Below are 25,857 nucleotides of genomic sequence, written 5' to 3' on the forward strand. Positions count from 1 at the left end.
CCTTTCCACTTCATCAGTGCTATGTGAAATAAAGAAGAGCCTGTATCTCATGAAACTTGGAATGGATCAAAGTGCTGTGTGACACGACTCCAGTCTGTTTCTCTTGGGTGAATCTGTGGTCATTCTGAGCGTCTCTGTCAGGTGCCGAACACACAGCTCCCGGAGCAGCAAGAAAGGAACAGAGGAGCGCGGAGATGGATGGAGATGGATGGAGACGGCACCCCAGACTCCATCAGGCCTGGTGTGACCAAAGCAACACACAGCCTCTGAGAGACCTCTCCTCTGAGACTGAGGCGCGCTGCCCAGCTGGGTTATGAAAGCTCTCTAAACAGGCAACGTTCACATTTCTCATTCCTCCCATCCTGCCTGGCTAGGCACACACCACACACACACACATTTACACCTTCCCAGCACAGCGATCCGAGCTGCTCAAAACGTTCGTCCCCAGCCAAAAAATTCAGGCTAACTGCTGCTGTAGAAAGCCTCCCACACATAACAGTTTGGAGTTTGCAGCCATACTGCCTCCTAGTTTGTCTTTTCTTTTTCCTGTGGAATAACTGTGATGCAGCTACTGTAGGTCTCCCACTGCACACGAGTGTGAGCTCATGCTGGTTGAATAAACTGCAGGCTCTCATCTAGAAGCCAGCATTTTGCACACCTATTGCCCCATGTGCAGAGCCCAGCAGAGGCTTGGTCTGTGAATTGATCAAATGCTCTTATGTTATAATTATTAGAGCATGTTTCCTTTAACCAATAAAACACATGAAAGGAAGTCCAGCTGTTTGTGTGTGCATTTAAATGGCTGGTTGATGAGTCAGGGGGGCAGTGAGTGAGGGTTAAACAATTTCTTGATGGACAGAGAGAGAGAGATTTTGGGCTGCAGATAGAGCCTATTGTTCTGACAGCCTTCATGTAAAATTTGGACTTTCTAAATTGCTAATCACAGACACCATGGTTACAATGGGCACTTATTTGCTATTTAATTGTATTATTGCTTCCTACAAATAGCAGATCTCCAACACAAGGGTCACCAGGTACCGACCTTGACTTGTCAGAGACAGGTCTGTAACTGCAGGACCGATCAACTCAAAATGACCTGGCTTCCTACAGCCAGCTGCAGAGCACATACAGGCTGTGTGGTCTGTGTTCTCTACGGGGTCTTTCCAGATCTGTGCGCCTTTACACCACTATCTGAGGAATTTTCTCATGAAACCTGTTTAGCACTCTTGCAAAAAAAAAAATGGTAGACAAACATTTCAACATTTGTCTTCTGTGAGAATAGCAGCAGTCATCAGAGAAAGGCATTCCCCTACCCCACAGCACCACATCTGTTGATAAACCCTACAGTGAGAATTCTCACTGTGTTCGGGACCGCGCAGAAACACGGCGTGTCTTGTGAAGAATTTCATGCAAATGCTTCATTCCAATGGCCTGCAAAGATTTTGTTTCAATAACCAATAACCGCACACAAATTCCTTAATCCTGGACACCGAGGTGCGTAGGGGCGGAGCGGTGGCTCTGTGGTTCAGGATCTGCGCCTGTGACCGGAAGGTTGCCAGTTCAAATCCCGCGGCCGGCAGAGGAATCCTACTCCGTTGGGCCCCTGAGCAAGGCCCTTCACCCCAACTGCTCCAGGGGCGCCGTACAATGGCTGACCCTGCGCTCTGACCCCAAGCTTCTCTCCCTGTCTCTGTGTCTGTGTCTCCCTGGAGAAAAGCTGGGTACTGTATACGAAAAGACGCATTCCTAATGCAAGAAATTGTATAGGGCTAATAAAGAAACATTACATTAAAAAAGAAATAATCAAATACAAGCCGATGTAGAGGAAGCTAAACAGGAGTTATCCCATCTGTTTGAGGGACGGCTGCAGTGACTTGGGACCTACTGAGTCAACAACCGTTCGGAAACAGGACAGACAGGAGCACAGCGGCGGTGATGAGAAGCTCTCACGACGCCATCGGACACAACGAGGCAGGCGGAAAACAACACGCATACTGTACGTGCATGAAGAATCAACGCAGTAAACGAAACGATCAAAAGCTTGGAGCATCCTAGCGAGGGGCGAGCAAGGGTTCGGAAGAGCTGACCGACTGGGGGACCACAGCCCTGGAGCGGCAGGGCAGAAATCACGGCCCTTCGGGGGCTGAAGCACGGCGACGCGGGAGACCACACTAAACCAGACCCTATCTACGGGGGGGGGGGGGCATCGCCGTCGTCTCCCAGGAATCTTTATTTCAGCTTTCACAAGCCTACAAGACTAGGAGTTACAAAACGGTGGTGGTACTGTTGGGGGGGAGTTCTGCTTAGGTAAACCCATGCACACGTTCGGTTCTGTATTTGTTGGGTTTTATTGTTTTTCTGGGGGGGATCAGAACATTTTCGTGTGTTGTTTACCACGGAAGTCTGTCTCTGAAAAGGAACCGGGATGAGGTCCTCAGATCCGTCCGCTGCTAGCAGGCCAGCGCACTGGCTAGGCCGAACGACGCCTCTTGTTCATCACGCTCCTGCTGCTCTGATGTAAAGTCACAGATAGCACCATCGCATCGGTGGGATCTTCACCATCCCGCCCACAGCAGCACTGTCACGTTAGCCATGGTTACTCTGTTGATCGCTGGGGTCTCCTTAAGTGTTAAGTGGACAAGGAGAAACATCAGCGCTGCATCTTCTCCGATCTCCTCTTCAAGACCCACCTGTTCAGACTGCACCTTACGAACCCTAGTCCCTTCGAACCCAGGACATGGTTCCAGCCCAACGTGACCACCACTCACCCAAAAGGAGGCACTTAATTGGCCGTGGGGGGGTTGGAGCTGGGATTGGACACCCAGTGACCCCTGTGAGCCTCAGAGCATCTCCAGGCGAGCGATGACATCATGGGCGTCACTGCAGAGCTTGCCTCACGTCAGACGACGAGCGGCTCCACGTAATTATTATTAACAACAACAAGACAGGTAATAAGTGCAGTGCGCTATAGGAATTATGAACACGTTCACCTCTGCAAATGAGACGAGGCCTTTCAGAGCATTGTGTTCTCATTTGGCAGAAGTAGAGAAGTGAACCTGAAACTGTATGCAGTCCCTTCTCGAGTGAGCCTATTGAGTTTGAGCTGGTTTCCACAGCACTCTGTATTAAGAAACGCTTCGTATTCTGTGTCTTAAATATATTCTCACCGAGCTTTCACTTGTAACCCTGAGTCTTTATCTCCCTTGCAAGTGCAAGAGAGCCCATTGGACCGACCCTGTCTATACAACTGGGGATTTGGCTTACTTGGATCAGATCTCCTCTCGGTCTTTGTTTGTTCAAAACATCAGAGCTCTAGTTTTTGTACCGTTCCCTATACAACAATCCCCCGGGACCAGGTACAATTCTGGTTGCTCCTCTGGGAATTATTATTAGGAATTATTCAGTAACGGGGATAATTCAGATTCAATTATCCCCCTAGCTACTAAAAAAAGGAAAACCTTTTCCTCCAAAAATATCCGAAAGCTTGGAAGACAAGCAGGCTGTTAATGGGTGTTGCAGGCAGGGGCTGGGCAGCATTGCCCCTGGCTGGCATTCCCCGAGATCTGTCTGTGCTCATCTTTTAACAAGCGTCACTTCCCTCATGACTGTGTGTCTCGGTCACAGGGCCCACATAATGCCCCTCCTGCCTTTTAAATGTTGGACCTCAGCCTCTTTCTTGTGTAACTTGTAAATAAAAAAGGGGGACAGCTCTTATAAACACGGAAGATAAAACCCTCCTTGTGTCGTTGCATCTCAAGGCCAGTTCTGGGATCCTCTCCATTAAAACGGCCTCTGTCCTGAGTTCAGCTCTCGCTCAGTTTTTTTTTTTTGGGTGCAAGGATCTCAAAGTAAACACTATAACATGAGATGATATAATAAGTCTCCAGTCACGGCAGCGAACGGAAAAAGAATGCTTTCACAGCGCTGTGAGGTCGGGCGGCTTTCAAAGAGGCTTGCCCTCGAAAAAGTGAGAAAGAAATCACTCCCCTTTGCAGGAATTTCATCTTCCATGAAATCCGGCAAGATACAGCGAGCGTCCGGAGGAGAAGCGAGGAGTCGGGGGTTGGAATGTTGCGAGCAGTGAAATGCAGAGAGAACTGCGGTGAATGCTGGCCCCACCACCGCCGGAGGAAACTGGGGCAGAGCCTTCCAGGTCTCCTGGCCCAGAATCCAGCAGGTACTGGGCTGCTGGTATGAACAGTCACAACACCCGGGGGCCAGCATCAGGGCGGGTGCACACATTTGTAACTGCAAAGGACCTGGGGGAGGACGTCTGGGGCCCTTCTGAATCCAGGACGTTAGTGAGATCCCCCCCCCCAGCATCTTTCGAAAGAAAAGTAAATGAGGGAAAAGCCTTGTTCACCCCCCGCCTCCCATGGACCGCCGATTAAAATAAAGAAATAAAACTACCAGCGAGCTGCTCCTCGTTTGGGAGTAAAGCGCGACCTCTCTGCCCAGAGCCCATTCCCCCCTAACCCTACGACTTGGTAGTCTCAGAGGAGAGGTCTCTCTGTCTGATCACAGGTAGGGCTTGAGTGAGAGAGGGTGACCATTCTGCACAGGTGCAGTGGTGGGCATGAGGCAGAATTTCTCCCCCCAGAGACGTTCTCCTGACAACATTTCACACTGTGCTCAGGGCTTTCTCTGAACACCTCCTGGTGCAGTGTCCACACAGTGGCGAACACAGCTGTTCCAGATGTTTTTGCATTCAGTTCTGGGAGAACAGCCATGGAGTCTATACAGGCTCGATTTGAACCCGTGGAGTAAAGCCTAAGCACGCTCATGTGTGTTCAAAGTTGCTGCAGGGAGCCATACAAAGCAGGGTGAAAGCTCACCAACGCCAGCCCTGCTGCAAACCTTTTAATTTGATAATAAACGCCAGCTGAGGCTGCACTCCAGCCCACAGGGGTAAGAGGCTTTAAAACAGAAACGAGGAGGTGCTTGCTTACACAAAGAGTTGCAGGAGTCTGGAACAAACTACCCAGGGAAACTGGGAAACTGACTCTCAAGATACAGGTGGTTGAGATCCATGATCTGAGATTCAAGCTAGATGGGTCAATGGGTGTGTTCTTAAAACAAATGTCAGCTAATTTAGTGTCAGGAAAGGAACAGAACCAGACTGGACCGGACTGGGACCTTGCTCCTGTGCCCAGGCCCAGTCCCCAACTCCCTGTTCTCACCTCAAGCTGCACCACCTTGTGGTTGGCGATCAGAGCCGAAAAAATGGTTGCCCTATTCTGACCAAGGGCTCACACGGTAGGGACCTCAGGGTGACTGGAGGGTGCCAACCACTCCTAAGCGAAACCTCTCTCGAGGTGAGAGTCCTGCTCAAGCACAGAGAGCACTCAGCATCAGTAACCAACTCCGTTGGCACTCAAGGAGCTGGGGTTTGAACCAGCAAGGCCCACTTCTGTGATGCAGACCAGGTGGCACAGTGCTTTATGAACTTTCTGCAGACAGTGGTGGGACCATGTAGAAAAAGTTTGCCATGACTTTACATACAGGTATATAGATATAGCATTAACCATCGGCACCTCTCGAACTCTCCTCTGGCTTTAATAATCAGATGTTTACTGTCAAATAAAAAAACACACTCTTTTTTTACAGTACACCCAGGCGCTGTCAGTCGCGGGGGAGGCTGGCAGCAGCCACGCAGGACCTGCCCACACGCACAATGGCCAGGCACGTTTCGAACAGCAGGGAAACCACGACACGTCCACGACAGCCGAGAGGGGTCAGGCAGGGCGCTCGACACGGGTCCCACACCGCCGACTTCCAACGTACCGTCTCAGAAACCCAATCGGAGAGCGAGCTCAAGCCCAGCCTCACGGTCACACAACTTAATCACATGAAAACGCTCTCATCCGCACAGATAATAATAATTTTAAAAAAAAGCCCACCACTTCCTTCAACTCAACATGTCAAAATGTTACACGCCCGATATACTACAATGTAACTCCCGAGGACCAGCACAAGCCACGCACCTCGACCCACAAGAGATCAAACTACGGCAGTTCATGCTCTCCCCAGCAAGCCAGCCTGACCTGCGCTTTTAAAGGGCAGCCACGGGTTTCCTGCTCGCCTTGCCGTGCACTTACCCAGGAGCAGCAGCCGGTGGGTCTGCTTGTACTCCCGCTTCTCCGCTTTCAGCGTCTTGTCGATGTTCCTGCTGCGCTTGTTTTCCGCCTTGATCCGAGCCTTCTCCTCCACCCGCCGCCGGTCCCGCAACTGCGAGTCGGTGGCGTGGTCCTGAAGTCCCGTTTCGCCGTCAGCCCCGGCGTTAACCCCCGCCCGCCCCGTGTAGGTTATAGCAGACTGGGGTCCTATTAACCGGGACCTCAAACTGTGACACATCCCCATAGCGTCAAAACAGCGGAGGGAGGAAAAAAAAAACGTTATTCCCGTATCTTCTTTCTTCTTATTTTTTTTCTTCAAATAATAAAAAATTGGTGGCAACGAGAATATTTTTATAAAAAAGGAGAAGAAAAGGAGGATATTTATTCCGCTTCCATAGGTGCACGCATCAGGAGATCACCATCATGCCAGAATAATAATAATAATAATCCAGTGCGCTCAGACTTGAAGGTACAGCACTATTTACCGTACAGCAGATAGCAGCTACTATCCGGTCTACCTACTGTAGGTCCGCTCAAGGTCTCTCTCTCTCCCCGCTGCTTTCTCTAGCTCATTTCTCTCTCTCCTCTGCCCGGCTCAACAACAGAAACAACAGGAACTCTCCACGTCTCCTCTTCTGTCTTCTTTTTTTACGCTTTTCCCCTTCTTCTTCGTCTTTTTCGCTGCCTCCTCCTCCTCCCCTCTCTCTCCGGGTTCAAATTTTTATAAGCAACCAGGGCAAAACGAGAGAGAGACACACACACACAAGCACGCTTCGGGACCACGTGATCAGGAAATGTTAACCATATTTATTACCGCAATTTTTCGGAGATCCGAATCTGGTCTTTTTATCGCTGTTCGATTTCTTTGTTTTGTTATTATTTTATATTTTACATTAGTGCTCAGCTGTAGCAGCCTCCCGTCTAAAATGAGCACTGGAACGCGCCTGTCAATCTGTGCGTGGACCTATTTCTGGGTTCGGCCTAAGAACTAGGCTGGGTTTGTATCCTTGTCAGACACATGACATTTCATTGCATGTCACCAACGACATTAATAGGCTGCATACCGTGTGTTTGTGATAAATGGGGGAAATGTATTTAATATTTTCTTGGTTTTTTTTTTCAGAACATTTCTGGTAATTTTCAGAAGGTTTGACAAACACAAATAACAGTAATCATATTATATAAATATATTTCATTAACTTTGCGTAATTACATGATTTTGCAGGTCATAAAAGGCGTTTTAATATAGATCAATATATCTATAAATCTATAAAAAACTGAAAATTAGCAACTCAGGGGGACACAACTCCAGTCCTGGAGGGTTCCGGTTTTCTTTCCACCTTGCCAACGAGCAAGTGCAAGTCAGTCATGGTGAAGAAATAAGGACCTTATTAAACAGACACGAGAGCAACTGCCAGGGACCATCCACAAACCACAACACCTTTACCTCTCCCCCGGTGAAGCAGGTACAGTAGGTGTGATCAGCTGAGCAGGTGATTTGTCCATTTAAGTAATTAAGAAATACTTTTGGACCAAACTGTGAGCACCTTCCAGAACCAGAGAGCTCTTCATTTAAACAGATTGCTTGCAAAACTGATCAATAATTTACGGGGGCTTCCGTTCTTCAGATGCAGGTGACTGATAAGACCAATTGGATCTGGGGGCTCTAGGAGCAGGGTCGGAGATCCCCGATCTAAGGCCTGGTGCAGATGATTCTGCAGAAGACTGTAAGATGTCCTAAAGGGGTCAGAGTTGGTCCATCTGTTATCAGAAAAACCATGTATTCCTCTGAAGGGCTACAGAAACTCAGCTTCTTCTGAAAGCACAGGGCACAGGGAGGGGCTACATCCTGGACAGAACACAAATCCACTGCAGGGCACTACAGTCACCAGTTAACCCAGCAAGCATCTTTACTCACAAAGTGGAACAGCCGAGGGAACATGCAAACTCCACACAGATGGTTCCATTGGATAGAAATCAACTCGGGACCCAAAAGCTCTGACGCAACAGTGCTAACTGTCACACTACCATTCCTGCCTGCTGTAAGAGTCATGTGGAAACATCGAATGATTCCTCTAATGGGAGGGGAGTGGTGTGTTTATGTGTGGGAACGTGCCAGGGTTCGGGAGCTGCTTCCTTCTGTGTCGCAGGGTTTCTTTGCTTATGGCGGAGTGGCAGGCCAGCCGCCGCCACGCCCTCGTCAGCAGGTGATCGGCTGAAGTGTGGGGTTCCCAGTGACGGGGGCCGCCTGATCGCACAGCGCAGACAGGCAGGCACATTCTAGGAAACTGAAGCTGTGAAGTTCTTCGAAAGAGTCAGTGGATTTCACAGTGATTTTGGGATCATCGCAAAAAAATCCTTATTTCTGGGAATAACTCTGGGGCAAAAAAACATGACACGCCAAAAACAAAAAAAAGAAACAACAGAAACAGTTGGCACAGGGTATTGAGATGTCTAGGGAATAATTATATGCTTTCTATACATAGAAACTGTGCATGGACTGGATGACATATACACATGTAACCCCTAAATAACAGAAAAACCCAAAATATGAATATATATATGAATTAGTGCAGGGAAAACTGTGCACTTTGATTTTACTGCTGTTTTGTGCAGGTATAACATAAAAACTATGATATCATTATGAATCTGTACCTTTTATTATTATTTATTATTCTGCCATACTAAAGTTTATGTACTTAAAACTGGGCTCGCACAATTCTGATATTAGAGGAATTTTAGTTTATCTCAAGGTGTAACAGTGACAACTGTGTCAGTCTGAACCAAGCTGGACCGAGAGACAGCAGGACAGGAAGTTCCACTCCTGGTCTGACAGGAAGTGTGTCATCAGCAGGTCAGCTGCTGTCTGCTGGGAGGAACAGAGGCAGGAGCCAGCCGAGTAGTTCACACACACAGTCAATGCCTCTTTGTATACACACAGTACATACCACACACTGTAAAGATAATATAAAAACACTTGTCATTTAATATGTATTATGTAAACATTTTATAACTATGTAATATATTTTACAGAGGCTTTACAATTACTTGCTTTAAGTCTAGTTTATCATTAGACAATCACATGCACATACTGTAAGCACTTATGTAACTCCCACACATTACAAACCCAAATGATATTGTAGCCCAGCACAATAGTAACATCTGCCTAACCTTTCTGGGTTTGAGAATTGAGCCAGGTTAACTCAGTGTTCAAAAGCCAAGCAAGACTGTGGGTGCCCAGGTTGCACACTTCTAGAGGACACTGCGTTAACAGTACAGATAAACTATAGTGCACTCCAGGAACCTCATAATGGAACATTTAAAAATATGACAATAGAACTGTTTCATTTTGTGGTGATTAATAAATAATGATTGTGGTACGGCAAAACATAATTTCCATAACATACCTTGTGCTACTATTCAAAATGAATGGGAATCAAATAATATTTACTGCATCATGAATTACGTCACGTCTCATGGTGTATTTCTTGTGGGTGGTGGAGACAGCTGAACCAGAAGATCGGATTGGCAATGCTTTTTTTTTTCAGCATTGCCTTAATACATCTTACAATGGCTGAGTTCATTTTTACTGTCTATTACAGGACTGGTGCGTCTTTTCACAACAGTAACATGGAATAACAGTGTTTTATAACGGTATTTCATGTTTTTAAATGAGCAGTTGTAGACAACAGTGTAATGGAACAGCAAAAGAGCCTCACCCTGCATTCTTTCCGTTTATACTCGTCATTCCACTCCCATTGCGACACTGTTTTGTATAAATACTTGGTGTCAATCAACGCGTTATCTTACCACTCGATGTGCCTGAAGGTAAAGAAATTCCCACTGTCCCCATTATGCCCACTAGATGGCGGTGTAACAGTATTAAATCCTAGACTGCACTTTACAGCCCAAGATCAGTCGCTGTTCTTAGTACAGAGGCTGGCTTGCTTTAACGGAATAACTTTCACCGCTGTGAAAAACTAACCTCAGAAATCACATTTCATTATATCTTTATTTATATATATGCACACATTAATCTTCCACATGTAGACTGGGGTGATACACAGTGTTAATCACTAAATAATATTTCCCCTTCACAAGAAGACCCCGTTATTTGTGTAGCAATAGCAAATATGAATCTGTGCATGTACTTATAAGTGCTGCTTTCACATTATTTCATTTTAAATTGGTTCATAGACCGTTTGCTAGTTTGTATACATTCACCGCCAGGACAGGCTGAAATTCCCCTGGGCATTCAACCAAGCCTTCGTAAAGCAAAATGACTTTAAAAAACATTCCTGCAAGGCTGGTTTCTTTCTTTAAGTGTTAAGAGTAATCAGAAAAGTCTCCTCCCATCCACCTGTAGACAAATACAGGGAGTATGCATGTATCAGACACAAAACTGTTTGCTATGATTAGAAATAAATAAAAAAACATTTGAGTGCAGTCCTTTGCCAGAGTTAAGAATTGAAGGGAATTGTAAGACATACAGTATCTGTATTGCACCACGATTTTAGTAGTTCCTATTCCATAAACCCAGCAGACAGTACCAGTGCCGAAACTGATTGTTCTAAATAATCCGTTTCTAAAAGCCTGTCTGTCTCAGCATGTCTGGATACAAACGACAAAGTGATCATCTTAAACACAAATGGTCTGTCTGGCAGGACCCCACACCTGTCAAAGGGCAATTCTAATGTTTCCTCCACCTCAAGACAGAGCCTACACACAGCATGGCGCTTGGTGCTGATTTATTTAGGTAGCTAGTCCAGTGAAATTAAGCGCTAAATAGACACTCATGCTGCACAGCAATAAGCATGATACTGCTATGTATTGGAACACCCTCAGGTGCTATGTGTTGTACAGAGTCGTGCCATGTTAAAATGAGTGTCCAGGGTTAAAACAAGGCTTCTGAAAAGCAGGGATATAAACCAGATCATGCCCTTGTTTTTTAGCGGATGGTGGTCTGAGGGGCTCATTTTGAAAAGGCACCAATCCGCGATCCTGAAGTCATTACTGCTCAGTGCATAAGAACGTAAAGTCTGTGATGAGAGTAGGCCGGTAAGCTCGTCTAGTTTGATCCAGGTTCTTGAAAGAAGCAATTGTAAGGGTTTCAGTGACATGGCCGAAGCAGTTTCCCACAACTGTTTGTGTAATGAAGTACCTTATGTTCCCAGTTTTAAAAGCACTTCCCCTTCAAGTACACTTGTGTCCCCTGACTCGTGTTTCTCTATTCATTCTTAAGAAGCCCACTGGGTTGACTTGGTCAATGCCTAGTCCACAGCCACAGACCTTTCTGTCCTCACTTGCTTTGGAAATAAAAGAGATGTAAGCAGAAAAAAGCATTTTTTTAAAATAGGTAAAGGTTTATTCCATGCTGAAAAGAAAATAGACACAACGTTTCGGCTGTGAGCCTTCTTCAGGTGCGTCTCTTTTCTGTTCCTTTCAGCATGGAATAAACCTTTACCTCTTCCCCTGCAGCCTGCGCATGCTGATGCAGCTCCCTACTTGAACATCTTCGGCACATTTTTAAAGTACAATATGAAGATATTCCAAACAGATCCTGGTCTGTAATTCCTAAAACAACTGTGCAATAAATGGATCACAGGAGAATGTGGCTTTAAGCAACTGGCTGCTTTCCTACCCCACGGTATTCAAAAGTTCAAAGCTGTTTCCATATAAGGCCAGGAGCCCAAGCATAGTTTTGAGATTTCATTGCGAGGACTGTTAGCATTACCAACACCTTTTGTAAATGTACAGCGCGATAACTACAGAGGACAAACTGGAGGTGATTTTATCTTTCTTTTTTTCACAATGCACACTTTGAACACCTCACCCATGATTGCGAAGGTATTTTTTTTTTACCAATAGGCCATAAATTCAAAAAACAAGTAGGCAGGACAGGTAGGACTGTGAGATAGAGCCTGCTGCCTGTACATTAAATCTGTTGCCTAATGCATGTCAAGGTTGGAATTTACAAAGGAACTGCCCAGTTCATATCCCTTTATAAAAACTGTCAACCATGAAGCGAACACACAAATTAAGTAATTTTATATATAATGTATTTATATATTTTCTTTGTTTGTACTGCCTTGTTTTCTTTACAATTGAAACTTTGATGACATACGCTGCTATTCTGAGAAGCAGGAGATGGTTTGATACAAGGGTTACAGGGCAGGTGCACTTGACACTCACCTTGATATACTGCTGCAGTGCATTTGGGGTCTGGGAGGGTGAGGGGAATAGTGTTAGAGAAGGACTTGTTTCAAGCTGTCACTGCCCGGGTGGGGACTGCAGTAGGAAACGTCTGTGTGTCTCCTCTTCTGTCAGAGAAGAGATGGAAGAGTGTCATGAGGAAGGACTCCTCTGATTCTCATCCTACACCCTCAGCTCCTGTGATGAGACTGGGACGCTGGAAGGCTTCAAAGAGCCCATTGTCGAGACAGCAGATGCTTGTGGAAGTCATACGTCTCCGAGACAGAGATTTGAAAGTTCATGCTTGCCCCTTTTTCGTCTAAAAATATACTCCTTACGCAAATCCCCCCTTCTTTATTTAATATAATGACAGAACGTTTGAAACTGTTTAGGAATGTTATGTAAAAAAACAAAAACAATATACAAAACAAATGAAAAAAGGAAAACAGACAGCTCTTTGTGAGAGTGCAGCACACGGTACATTTTCCCAACACTTCCCAGTTTTCCGGTAGTCGTACGATATGTAGATGATGCATTTGGCATTACTACCACGGCTTCCAGAATTTTAGATGCTTCACCATGATTTCACTGTGCTTTAATACACTTTCCTCTGCTTTTAGAACAGTATTAGAATGTAATAATTGCACTCGGAGCAGCACCAAACGTGACTGCAGGCCAGCACCCTTGTCTGCCCAGAAGCTGTCTCCGGATTTTTATAAGAAGATGCTGTTCGGACAAACCCTCCTGCATGATGCACTGTGCTAACGCTGAGCGCTGTGCGAGACAGGGAAACAAAAGCAGCTGCTGGCACCTGGAGCCAAGTGACTCCACGCCAGCCTTGTACAGTAAACTCTTAGCGTTAGTTTGGGAAAAGAGATTGGATCGAACGCACAAGCTTCAACATTTTCATTTTCTATGCACGTTGTCGTAAAGCGAATCCCCAGGACTGCACTTACTGTAGTTCTTGTAATTAACCGCGTGCAAGCGGCTGTTTATTTCTGTCCGGCGGAAATCGGACTCACCCCACGCCAGCTCCGCGCGCTCTGGTGCTCGATGGCTCCGTCGGTATCTCAAATCTTGCTTTTCTGCAAAGCCTCTGTCAACAAATTAAGGAGCACAGAGGTAATGCGAGGAGCTGCAGAGAGGTGATGAAATTACGCTGTGCATTACACTGATTGTCTTTACAGACAGAAGAGGCTTTGGGGCTAATGATCACAGTCTAGGCTTGACGGCTTAGGAATCTCAGATTTATATCCAATAAAGATGTCGTTTGATGTCTGGCAAGTAAAATGTAACCTGGGGCTGTACCGGGACCTTCATAATGTTATGCATTCACTGGACATGATATTGGAAGCCAATACTGGAACCTGTCCCATCAGCTTTTAATAGGACAGAGAATTGTTCAGGCCAATAATGGTGATGGGCAGCTTTCTATTGCTCAAGCCACCCCTACATTGCTTGCCAGTAAGAGAGACCATTTGTACAGTATGGGTCTTATTATTTTGTCCTGTGAGTTGGTTAAATGCTGTATCACACTTTCTCCTGTCGGCATCTCCTGTCTTCTAGACCATCAAGTTTTTCAGAATCACAAAATTTTAAAAACTTTCACTTCAAAATAAAAATGTGAAAAAAAAATAAACCGTTTCAAAACCCTCGTATGGTTCTGGAGCCGAGCTGAAACAGCAGTGGGCGTTGACCGCTGTGGATCAGTAGTGTTCGTTTTTCTTTCCAAACACTCTTCTGTGCCTGTGCAAAAAGCAAGGACTAGCAAGTGGAGTGGCAGTCAGTGCCGCTGTATCAGTGATCAGCATCCTGGGCTTGATTTGCTTTGTCTCTCTGTGTGTTCATGCGGATTGTCTCCGCTTTCCTCCCATTTCCAAAAAGCACTAGCTAGGTGTGATTGGCTACTCTCAACTGTCCCTTTCCTCTGTGGCTTTCATCCCATCCAGAGGCAGAAGGGTCCTGTGCTCACAGTCCCATACTGATCCCTATGTTTCTAGGCTAGGCTCCGGTTTGTCTCTACTTTTATTAGTGTAAGCAGCTTTCTGCTAAAGGGAGGAGGGGACTATGGCATGGATTAAATCAACACTTTAACCAGTCCTCTGTGCAGAATAAGAAGCCACTGGTAGTTTTTAAACTTGTTGCTGACAGGTGGGTCAAAGACAGTACTTAATGTGGGCTAAGGGTTGCCACCTGACCCCTGGCTTGTCATTTATCAGGTGCCAATACATTCAGTTTGCAATTTATTTTGATAATTAACAGCAATGTTATGCAAAAATCTAGATGTAATTTAATTTTCATGGATTCGCCCAAGAATTGCTGATCTCCAGGTCACTTGCTTTGGCTGGCAGCAGGAAAAGAGACTAAAGTCTGTTTGGAGCAACTTATCACCACCTGAAAGGGGACAAAGACAAAATGCATGAAAATATGGGTAACTGAAAAACAAATAAAACCAACATTAATTATTTAAGAATTATTCCAAAGACCTCACAAAGCACTTGGACTTTTTATTTTTTGGCAGCCACCTGGAGATAATGGCACCAGTAGCTCAGGCCATCATAAATTATGTGTCTTTAGTCTTTAAATACAGAGGCATGAGCTCAGAATTGCACATTCTAATAAATGAAAAGGGAGTTTTACAATTAACTGAAAAAAGGAGTGAAAAAAGTGATTTGAGTGTGCAATCAGCTTCTTTTCTTCCATTTGTAACATGATGATTCAGGCAGACTAGAAAAAGAATAATGTCAAAGGGATGATTTTCTCCCATTTAGTTTGGGGGACAGTTGAAAAAATGTTTACTGTTTCAAACAGTTTTGAATCACTGGGCTCGGTGATAAAATGTGTTCTAGTCTGCTGTGCTGTTACCTATGGGTCTACATTGTATGTGTCCATCGGCAATATATATACCGCACTGCAGTTTAAACGCAAAGATACAGCTCCCCATGCCACCACCCCCCTCTCTTCCTCCCTAGTCTGGCCAGTTGGCAGACAGAGGCCGGTAATGCTGTGGACATTAAAACTTTAATGCATGAACAAAATATTCATTATCCCGCAGATGGGCTGCAGGGCTCAGGGGAACCAGTGCCCTGCCCTCAAGATGCTGATCTGGTGTTTTCCCAGGATTCAGTTTCAATCAGTGTTGTCCCTCTGGGGTCCCTGGTTAATCGTCAAAAAGCACACATGATCCCAGCCTTCCCATAATAGATATCTTGGATTTTACGCTGATCTGATAAACAAACTCTCCTGGTATGCTTTACAAACCACCACTGCAGCACAAACAGGCCGTAATACAACAGCGGGCATAAAACACACAACACAGCGAGATGCGGCACTGCCCCACAGGAGCATCAAGAGACAAGAATAAAATCCTGTTTCAGCCAGAGCAGTGTTTCTCACTCTGCTCATTGCAAGATGAATGGTCTACGCTACAAAAAAGTGTCAATTCTGAACTGCAATTTGAATTTTTATTATTCGTTCAATTTAAAGAAATCCTAAAAAATCCTATAAAAGGCGAATTTCTTATAATTACAGGCAGTAAGGCTGAACAATCATTCTGAGCAGGGAGCAAAGTTCATGGAGCGATTTTAATGAATTACTTAATTGAGTCCTGATTACTCATTAGAGTGAGACACGCTGAAAGGAGCATGCATTGAACTGAAATAGAAGACATCAGCCAGAACTGAAAGCATGAAGTATGAACTTCATGCTTCAACTAAAGAAGTTGACAAGCAAGACTTGACTCAAGCCTCCAAGCATCCAAAGGTCAAACAGGGGTGCCATTTAAAACTCAACATAGAGACCAAAACACAGGGTTCACCAGTGGGAGCTAAGAAGGGGCAGATAAAGGACTGAAAATGGGAGGGACTGCTCTGCACTCTGGGTTCTGAGCTGAAGTTGACTCTCTTGAGATCTTCAAGACACATTGGGGCAATATTCTGGGGTAGATCATCCACTATCAAACAAAAGGAGCAACTTGATTTATAGCCCTTCTCAGGCTCCTCTGCGCTGGAACCAGACATGCAGCAGCAATGTGGTCAGTTCAGAATCTGCCTGGCTTTCACCTTAAACAGCAGTTTTAACTGCCTTGTCATTGAAATATTAGATGCCTGCTCAGCAGTCAAGGTCTAATCAATTCATATCTGCTTCAGAGAGTAATTGAGTGCTTTTTGTTCTCTGGGGCTGAAGGTTTCACCTCAGAGGTCCAGCCTGTTCCCGAACAGTCACTCACCTCCCATCCATCCATTTTCTAACTGCTTCTTCCAAATCAGGGTCTTGGGGGAGCAGGAGACTGTCCACGCTAGTCATGGCGCCAGTGGGGTACACCCTAGATCGGACACCAGTGCATGCAGGGCACACACAGACACAAACACACTCGCACCTTGGGCCGATTTTCCCAGAAGCCAGCAAGGTAAGAAAACAGGAGCACCTGGAGGAAGCCCACATGAACACAGGGAGAACATAAGAACTTCACCGCAACAGCACCCCTGGTCTGGAACTGAACCCAGGGCTCCAGTGGTGTAAAGTAACAATGCTAGCCAGAGAGGCACCATGCCACCCTCAATTTAGCTGTCACATATCAGGAATGGGAAATGTGAACATTGCCTGTTTGGAGAGCTTTCATAACCCCCTTGGGCAGTGCGCCTCAGTCTCAGAGGAGAGGTCTCTCAGAGGCTGTGTGTTGCTGTGGTCAAAGCAGGCCTGATGGAGTCTGGGGTGCCGTCTCCATCCATCTCCATCCATTTTCATGCTCCTCTGTTCCTTTCTTGCTGCTCCGGGAGCTGTGTGTTCGGCACCTGACAGACGCTCAGAATGACCACAGATTCACCCAAGAGAAACAGACTAGAGTCGTTTCCATTCCAAGTTTCATGAGATACAGGCTCTTCTTATTTAAAAATGTATTAAGTTCCATGTCATGCCTGTAAATTTCTCAGCTCAGCCAAATGGTAGTGATAAAAGTAAAGTGTATTATGGGTTGTTTCAGTGCACTGTGGATGTTTTAGCACCTTAATAAAGTAATGTAGACAATGTTATCTTTATGGGATGTTTACAATGCAAAGAGCCTTTAAAGCAACTTGTGTTAAATTTTAAACCTCGAACTGTGTGAAACTTATCCATAAAGTTTCCAATTAAAATTCTCATCAGCATTTATTCAGCAAAGCGCACATGGTGCAAAGGGAATATCCTTCCCCTGTATACTTCCTGCCACTCAGTTTTGTGTTTTCTAGTATCTGTTTCTTTGGAGGAGATACAGACAGATAGCACCCACAACACTCACAGCTGTTCATAAGTAAGTGTTGGGCATGTAGAAAAATGTATAAGAAATAAAAAAATACTGAGTAGGGGAGAGAACTGGAAAATGACAGCACGATCTTTGTCTGCTGTGAGAATACGTTTCTGATGATAGAGGATGTCTGTTCAACTCCCAGTCACAACTTCATTAAACTCTTCTTGAAAGAACCTGAGCATGGACTCCACACACCTACACCTTTCTGATTAAAGAGCCACTCCCTGTACTCGGTCCAATTAGTTTCCTCTCACTTTCATAAAAGCATATGTTTGTATGAATGTCTCAAATTAATTTTCTTCCTTTTTTTAATCTACAGAGCTCTTTGTGATTTTTTTTTTCCTTGAAAGGTGCAGCTTTATAAAATAATTTGTTTTATGTGATTCCAAGTGTGGCAGGTTGGCTCAGGAAAACACTGGCAATACAGCTGGCCTGCTACTAGAGGCCAATAAGAATCCCTAATGCTTGTAAATAGGTGCGCTAAAGGAAAAGTAGGTAATGACTGGTAAGACTTTGTGTCACATTCGGGGGTTCTTACTGTAAGTCTGGGATATGAAGGGCTTCAGGGTGGTAGATGGTGTTTGGAATTGGTAGATTTTGCCACAGTAAAGACCCTTTTCACTGTACATCTCTGTATCATCAGGTGTTTTTATGTGCCAAGGCCCTGTGAGCCATCACGATGGGATAGTCACATTAAAAAAACATTAATGGACATCATTTACAGTATACTCACCCACACAGCTCTGGAAGCTCTTCCTATAGTCAAGTCAGGTTCAAAGGCGCCAACCTCAGGCAGTTGTGTGGATGAGTAGTTTGCATTATAGTCCTATAAACGAAACGTTGTGGGTTCAACTCGTGGGTAGGTCATGACAACACATTTTCAATGAAATGCTCACTTGTACAAATGGGCACAAACATAAATGAGGGGGGATGACATAGTCAAATAAATCAGCAATAACTATCATGCGGAATATCGATTGCATTTTAGGATTAAAAGCCCTATACAGTTTGATCGATTCATATAAAAGAAATGTACAGGTTGTATACATGATATGTCTTACGAAATACGAATTACGAACATAATTTAATTATTAATTTGAAAATTACATCACGCCAAATTAACATTAATTTATAATTAAATTATTTGCCTCAGTGACCGGAGTGCGGTGCTGTACTTGAGCTTGTTCTCAGATTTCGCCTTAGTTGTTGTTATATCCAAGAAATGGTGGTTGTTTTTTTTTCAAACAAAGACACACCCAGGACATTTTAACTTCACATGTGCTGTGCTTACTTGTTCCAGAGAGCGGTCGCTTAAATCCGATGGCTTCGCGGACTGTTTTTATTTTATTTCTTTATTTTTCAGCCGGATAGTCACGACTGATCTCAGAAAGGCGCCAAATTCCCGAAGAGACGTCTTCGCCCTCTCGCGCAGTGTCCGTTGGTCACCTCGAGGAGCCCACGCGGAACATTAAATCAGGTTTGAATTTGGAGAGCGGTTAACCGGTACACCCACCCGAGAGAAGCGAAGACGTTTGTTTCTATACGTTTTTTTAAAATAAAAAAATAGGATTACGGTAAACTAACTTTTCTTTCGTGTCTATAAATTCCAAACACACTTCGTTTCTATATCGAAGAAATTCCACATTAAACGATTTTCTGATATGCAATCAATAGCTCTACACAACACACAACTCCGCCTGATATAGGAAATGACAACCATTTGATATGAAAACAACTTCTATTACAAAGCTTTACCTGCCTGTTCTGTAGCTATTACACGCAATTCTCTAGTCACGCCATTATTCGATATTTTTTTGGGGGAATTTTATAGTGTCAGGAGAGCTTCAGAAAGCACGTTAATGTACAGGACACAGGGGTGTTGTATTTCGTGAAGAAACATAGATAACCGTACGTCAATCAAGTAATCAACGTTTTACGAAGCTTAAGCAACCACGAAGCGAACAGGCAGTTTTAATTTGAAAAAAAAAAACAACGTATTTTAAAAAGCAGGGTACGGAGAGTAAAGGTTGGGAGTCCAGCCATGAGCAGCCCGTGAAAATTCAGTCCACAGCTAAGCTGTTTTATTAAGAAAAGTAGACACGGACACCGGCATGTCTTTAAATAAGAGCCGGTTCGCCGGTTCGAGCTGGTCGGGGTTCGCCTCCTTCGCGGCCTGCAGGCGGGTGGTTCGGTGAACCAGTGAACCGGTGAACCAGCGGTCAGGCGCCGTGTCGTCACGGCACTGTGCGGCCGCGCCAGTGGTGTAGTGGTATCATGCAAGATTCCCATTCTTGCGACCCGGGTTCGATTCCCGGCTGGCGCAGAAGGGCGTTCCTGCTCCTCCTCCTTCTTCTTCTTTTTTTTTGACATAATCTAAAATTTTCTAGAATTTAAATCAAGGGATTGTTGCGGTAAAAGTTCATAAGCCAGGATCAGGAATCATGTTAAATACGGGTCACGATCTTGGTAGCCCCAGAGAAGAGAAACCAGATGCGTTCTGGGGATTATTTGTCATGCCGTTTTCTGTCGGTGTTAACGTGATCTTTTATGTCTTCGTTTATGTCATTTGTCATAAACTTGTGAGCAAAACACGGAAGTTAGCATTTCATTGTACTCAGCTACATATGGCAATAAACTTGAAGTAAATGTCCTACACTGACACTCTAAAGGAACTGATATTTTTAATTTTGAACACAGTAGATAAGGAGGGGAAACAGTTACGTTGTTGAAGCCAATACCTTTCTTTCAGAAAACGATCAGATAACTATTGATTACCAAAACAAGCGAGATGGGTCAAATGGCCTCTTGTTCTTTGTAACTCTTCTTATGTTCTTGTGCTGATTTCTTATTACCAATTGATTTGTGACATTTAGATTTCTGAGATGTTTTAAAGAAGGATTTTTAGATTATGTTTATGTAAACTAACTCTTTACATTAAGTCTCTTTTTCGAAAAAGGTTAAATGAGTCATCAAAAGTATTTGTAATTTCCAGATCACTTTTGATGCACACCTTGACGGGCTTTAAGTTTGTCCCTCTCCAGACAAGATGTACTGTACATTTCCATACATTTATCCATTTGGCAAACACTTTTATCTGAAGCAAGTTAAAATTGCATCTCACCAAGACGTGAAGGCTGCATAACTCCCATTGTGTAAATATTTGATTCAGTCCGAGTTATAGGAGAAATCCGAGGTTGTGACCTTTATTGGCTGATGTAAAATGATGGGAACTTACTGTCCTTTACTTAGTAAATCTGTATCGACAGAAACGTGGAGCAAAGAACAGACACTAATACTGCTGATTAACAGAATATGCATCAGAACTGGAAGTTAGAAAAAACATGTAGTGGATCAAGTAGCTATGAAACAGGATTATTGCGTCTTTCCCCCAGTTTTTCATTTCCATTGATAATATCTTTTTTAATCTGTTAATACTCACCTTCCAGCTTTTCCTCCCTCCCATCTCTGTCCCACCCTATCCAGCCTTAGCGTTGTCTGCAATTTCTCATCTTCCAAATTGTGCTGCAGCAGACACTAACTGCTAATGGCCCAACAGCTATGAATATTAGATATGCCTCTCTCCTCTGTTGAGAAATGATGAGCTGTTAGAAAGCTGTTCGTGGGAGAGGACGGGAGACTGAGTTCCTTCTAAGGTGCGTCTCGGTGTCTTAAGAACGGGTGTGAAGGGGTCCAGTGCACCGGGCTCCTACTGTAGGTCTGTACCGTTTGATTGTCACCATGCGAAAACAAGGGGAATCGCTTCGTGATGTGGCTGTGCTGCACAAGCTGCCGGACCAAACCTCTCTTTTTTGATGACAGAGATCTCACACACCCTAGCGGGCATCACGCGGACAGAGGGAATCGATGACAGATGTCGCCCACTCTGCAACATGTGGATCTTGGTGCCGGCTGCTGACTTCCTGATCTCTGCTTGACGGCTGTCCTGTGGTAGCCGGGATTCAGGAATTAGGTTTATAGCGTCTGGAAAAAAAAAAGAGGAGGGGGGAATTTGGAAACACAAACACACACAAAACAAGCCGCGAAAGCCTGTTTTGATTTTTATGAGCATTTGTGTTCGATGTTTTGGCACATCTGGGCAGGGTTCTTGAGAGACGGGGGCAGCTTTCCCCCACCTCCAGTGAACAGAAAGTGAAGAATATCTTTTGATTGATTTATTTATTTTTTGGACCGGTCTGTGTTTTCTTCCGCTGGTTTTACTGGAAGTGCAGCGTCCTGCGCGTAGCGGACGCGACCCCAGGGGGAACATCAGTGTGGACGCGTTACCTGGTGCTACAGAGAAGTTTGAGAGGAGCCGGTCTTCGGGCTGGCAGTCTGTTCCTGCACAGTTGCGAAGCTGCGCCTTGCTCTCAGTGTGCCACAGGCTGGGTGAGAGGACATGGCTGGAGACATCGTGGCTGGCATGGTGTTCAGGTTACTCTTGCCTCTCTTGCTGCTGGCTGGTAAGTAGAACTTCGTGTTATTGCCCAGAAAGGGGCAGTTGTCATGGGGCAGCAATGTACAGTACGACTGGCAGAAACCTGCTGGGTTTTAGAAGGTGAATATGAATCTCCATTAAACACGTTACAGCCACCATTGGGTAATAATAAGAAGAAAAAGAATAGAAATAATAAAAATGAAAAAAAACAATCATGAAATAAGAGCAGCTCTTTAGGAGAAATCCAGAACTGTTATTTTGAATTCGCAGCAGCTATGTTAACATGCAGCCAAGATATTTTGTATTTACCCAAAAAGGTGTTTATTACCAATAGTGAGATAGCTTGATAATAAGGTAGCCTGGTAGTTTATTACTAGTACAGAAAGTGTATTTCCAATTTAATGAAATGACTATAACTGCAATTGGGGTTTGTTCCCACAATGAACACCTACTGTATGTATATGAATGTATGTTTTTTACACTTTATTATTTGTTCTCTGCTGTGTCTGATTTTGTATTCCTTACATGTTTACAACTTTGTGTGTGTGCAGAGGTGAAAGCTGTCCTGAAAGGACAGTCTGCAGAGCGTAGAAGAGCTATTATTGAACAGGCACATTATTGAACAATAGTGCAGAGATATTGAATTCGGTAATCCTGTCTAGACACAGAGTTTGTCTGGACCTTTTTTGCTTTTTTATCCCAAAATCTTCCCTAAAGCTGTGCTTTTAGAATGAAATTTGTTAATATCAAATTGATTCTGCATGCAACGCCATTAATTGTGGTCTGTAGTGCACATGTAGAAGTTAACGTTTATGCTGATGAGCTGTGTGCTGCCTGTCATGTGATCTTTATCACCAAACTCTCCAAATCGGTTGTGAAAAAATACAAATATGGGTAGAGCCAATAATGGATTTTCTTCAATGCCGTAAATAAATGCATTTGTAAACCCTGAGCTGTTGCCAGATAGTTAAAACGCAGCCGTCGTTAAAATTTACTGTGTGCTGTGATTACCTAAAAACAGCTTAAAATGATTCAGTCCTATACACACGTATTCCAATTCTGTCAGGAGTTAAATGAGTCATAGCTTCACAACTTAAATAATATAACTCCCCTTTATGCTTTGTGAAAAACAGAGTTTTAATTGGGCTCTTAATTAAAAAATGAGTAGCACTCACATCAATCTCCACACATCTGGACTGGTTTAATTCCAGACCTTCCAGTCCGCTCCAACACAGAATTTTGTGCTCCACCAGGTCTTTAATTGTTTGATTAATAGAGCCATTTATTCAGTTAACCAAATAGGCAGCGAGGTGTGTAAAAAACACGTGCACTGAAATGATTTCGAAGCCTTGTTATATGACTTCCCCTGCTGTACGCATTTGCTCTTGTGTTTGAACCAGCAGACTAGAAACTGGAAAATGGTTTCGTTAGACAGGTCACAGAGAGTTGTTGATTGGCTCGATTGAATGTACCGTACTGTAGATTGCATGTCTCCGTAATGGACCTGTGTTTTGAGTCTGAAACTGAATGTCTTTTGTTCCATCTTATTAAGTCACTTAAACAATTAGTCTAATTATTCTCTAAGACATCTACAGTATAGGATTTTTCTAAAAAGTCTTTTACAGTCAGGTTTATTTATCAAAATATTTGTGTCATCAGAGGAACTGTTAACTTTACAACACCCCAGAGCCTAGTTAGAAATATCTCAGTTATACAGTTAATTAAATAATTAAACCAACCGTACAACTGAAGGCCAAGGAGGAATAAAACCCAGAATGAACAAGGTAGCTTCTCTTTTTCTCTCTCTGATTCTCCACAGCCATTTCCTTCCGCTATAATGGTATGTCAGCGATCTACCTCCTCTTCCTCCTCACCCTCCCTCTGATGCCAGAACCAACAGTCTCCTCCATGCGTGGTGAGTTTCCATTCACACGAGTCAATCGAGGCCCTAAAATCAATCAATCAAGGTTTATTTATCAATGCACGAACAGTACGGCACACAGCGGGGTTGTCGGAAGTGAAATGGTCTGTCCGCGAGCTCGTTAGGAGGGACAGAAGAGTAGAAGGACAGGAGTTTAGAGGGATTAGATTAACGAAATGAAAAAAAATGAGGATACAATAAGTTACACAATTGCAATGTACAATACAACTTACAGATTGTGCGAAAGAAACACAAGGATCGAACAACGCCCTGGACACAGCGTTGACTTTGACGTGCCACAACACTACAGCAGGGAGGCAGGGCAAAGCCATTGGGACCGGCACAATGCTAGATTTTCCCAACAGGACTCATCCTGGGAAAGAAGCAGCAGGGTTTTTTTCAGTGAGAGGGCCAGCGTTTCGTCACGTGCCGACTCCCTGTCGATTTCTGATTCACTAGGGCAGGGGGATCGGCCTGGGCTGTCTTGGGATTTTAAGGATGGCATTTAGATCGCATTATGCATCCAGAAAGGATACCTGGGGGAGAGTAAGCCTGAAGAACCATTACAGTTCATGTTCTTCCAGCAGCAGGGCCTAGAAGTGCTTGCAGAGGTTTAGCATGGGGTGGCGTGAAGGTAGGAGCATCTTCGTGCTCTGTTTTACACATGCAAGACTGTACGGAGCGTTTTGAAAAGGCAAGCCATGTGATGTGTTATTCGTTCTGAATGAATGAAGGTAAGATGCTGGGGAATTAACTGGCTGCAGTGTCAGCCTCGTCAGGAAGGATGTTCACGATCTGGAGAGCCCTATGGATTTCCTCTCCTGGCTGTTCTTTATGGCTTAATGTCTCCGGCGCGCGGCTGATGGAGAGAAAATTAAATGGCTTCATAAATGTGTCGGGACGACATCCCTCCGCTGCAGACGAAAAGAGCAGAAATAAGGCTTTTAGAGAAAATCTAGTTATTGGAAAAATGTTCGCTAGCTCAGCTACTGTGTGTCACACTGAATTCTGTAGTAGCAAAAATCTATTGTCATCCCCATCGTTGGCACCAATCTTCCTGTCTTGAGCCCTCCTGCTTCTATTAAATATTAAATTAAATATAATTTTATCTTTAAGTTAATAATTGCTCTTCAACCTCTGTCTTTTTAACCACTTTATAGTGGTTCAGCATGCAGAAAGACTCTACAGTAGCGAGTCAGTGGGTTGTGTTTTTTTGGAACAATTTTTCAGATCCTAAAATCAACAAAGGGGGCTTATGGAACCCCCTTTCATAAGCCTTGTAAAAATTCCTTACAGCTCTAGAGGCTGTATTCTATAACTCTAGAGGTTATCCTGCTTCCTCCCAGCCTCAAAGGAAAATGCGTTTTTCACTTGCCACCAGTTTAGGTAGCTGTGCCTGTGAACTGATAGTAATTCAAGAGGTGTGGGAGACACTGAACAGTCAGGATGAGCAGTTCTGTCCTGCCAGCTCCTTCAGGTGTCCATTGTTCACCAATGGATAGAGTATTTATCATCGTATTATAAACTGAGGGTCTGTAGGACATTGCTAAAGCCTCTATAGATTGTTTAGCAGTGATGATGTTAGGGTTTTTCTAAGTGTTAGGCTACGATTAGGGTTTTTATCATGATCAGAATTTATCATTAATCACATCAAAGATCTACTGAACCCTTCTTTATGAAACTGAGTCGAACGCCAGCCCTTTTTCATGGTTTCAGTAGTTTTTCTTCAGCATATATCGGCTAACTTGTGGATTTTTTTTTCTTGATTGTCGACTTGTCCTTACAGCACTGTTTAAGCTAACCCCATTTGTGAGGCTGAAGGCTAATTTTGTGTGACGTACTATAAATGTTTCGAAGTGTGCAAAGTCTATGTAAAATAATCGAGAAATCAAATGTCATGTCATATTTA

General features: G+C 44.2%; 2 protein-coding genes, 1 long non-coding RNA gene and 1 other non-coding gene across 6 annotated transcripts in view; 2 read left to right on the forward strand and 2 right to left on the reverse strand.

Moving 5' to 3' along the window:
- Window positions 1-7,020, reverse strand: part of gnas (GNAS complex locus) — a 65,282-nt gene extending 58,262 nt beyond the window's left edge. The window contains exon 1 of the mRNA XM_088607455.1: window positions 6,099-7,020. Coding sequence (XP_088463581.1) covers window positions 6,099-6,360 — 262 coding nt within the window. The 5' untranslated portion in view covers window positions 6,361-7,020. The remainder of the gene's footprint in view (window positions 1-6,098) is intronic.
- Window positions 7,021-9,084: 2,064 nt separating this feature from the next.
- LOC148648330 (uncharacterized) lies at window positions 9,085-19,040 on the reverse strand. Its single transcript, XR_015926627.1, has 5 exons — window positions 18,884-19,040; window positions 18,326-18,418; window positions 13,331-17,101; window positions 12,309-12,436; window positions 9,085-11,418 (listed from the first exon to the last, which is right to left on the reverse strand). It is a non-coding gene; the product is annotated as an uncharacterized LOC148648330 (long non-coding RNA).
- The window catches only part of LOC148648331 (piezo-type mechanosensitive ion channel component 2), a 43,609-nt gene continuing 36,687 nt past the window's right edge, over window positions 18,936-25,857 (forward strand). For all 3 annotated transcript variants that reach the window (XM_088607448.1, XM_088607449.1, XM_088607450.1), the window contains exons 1-3: window positions 18,936-19,069; window positions 21,412-22,052; window positions 23,847-23,942. In XM_088607448.1, the coding sequence (XP_088463574.1) occupies window positions 21,989-22,052; window positions 23,847-23,942 (160 nt within the window). In that variant the 5' untranslated portion in view covers window positions 18,936-19,069; window positions 21,412-21,988. The remainder of the gene's footprint in view (window positions 19,070-21,411; window positions 22,053-23,846; window positions 23,943-25,857) is intronic.
- Window positions 19,845-19,915, forward strand: trnag-ccc (transfer RNA glycine (anticodon CCC)). Its single transcript has one exon. It is a non-coding gene; the product is annotated as a tRNA-Gly (tRNA).

The sequence above is a fragment of the Lepisosteus platostomus genome, chromosome 15 (assembly GCF_059453375.1).
Source record: "Lepisosteus platostomus isolate fLepPlt1 chromosome 15, fLepPlt1.hap1, whole genome shotgun sequence".
In the NCBI taxonomy this organism is placed as follows: Eukaryota; Metazoa; Chordata; class Actinopteri; order Semionotiformes; family Lepisosteidae; genus Lepisosteus; species Lepisosteus platostomus.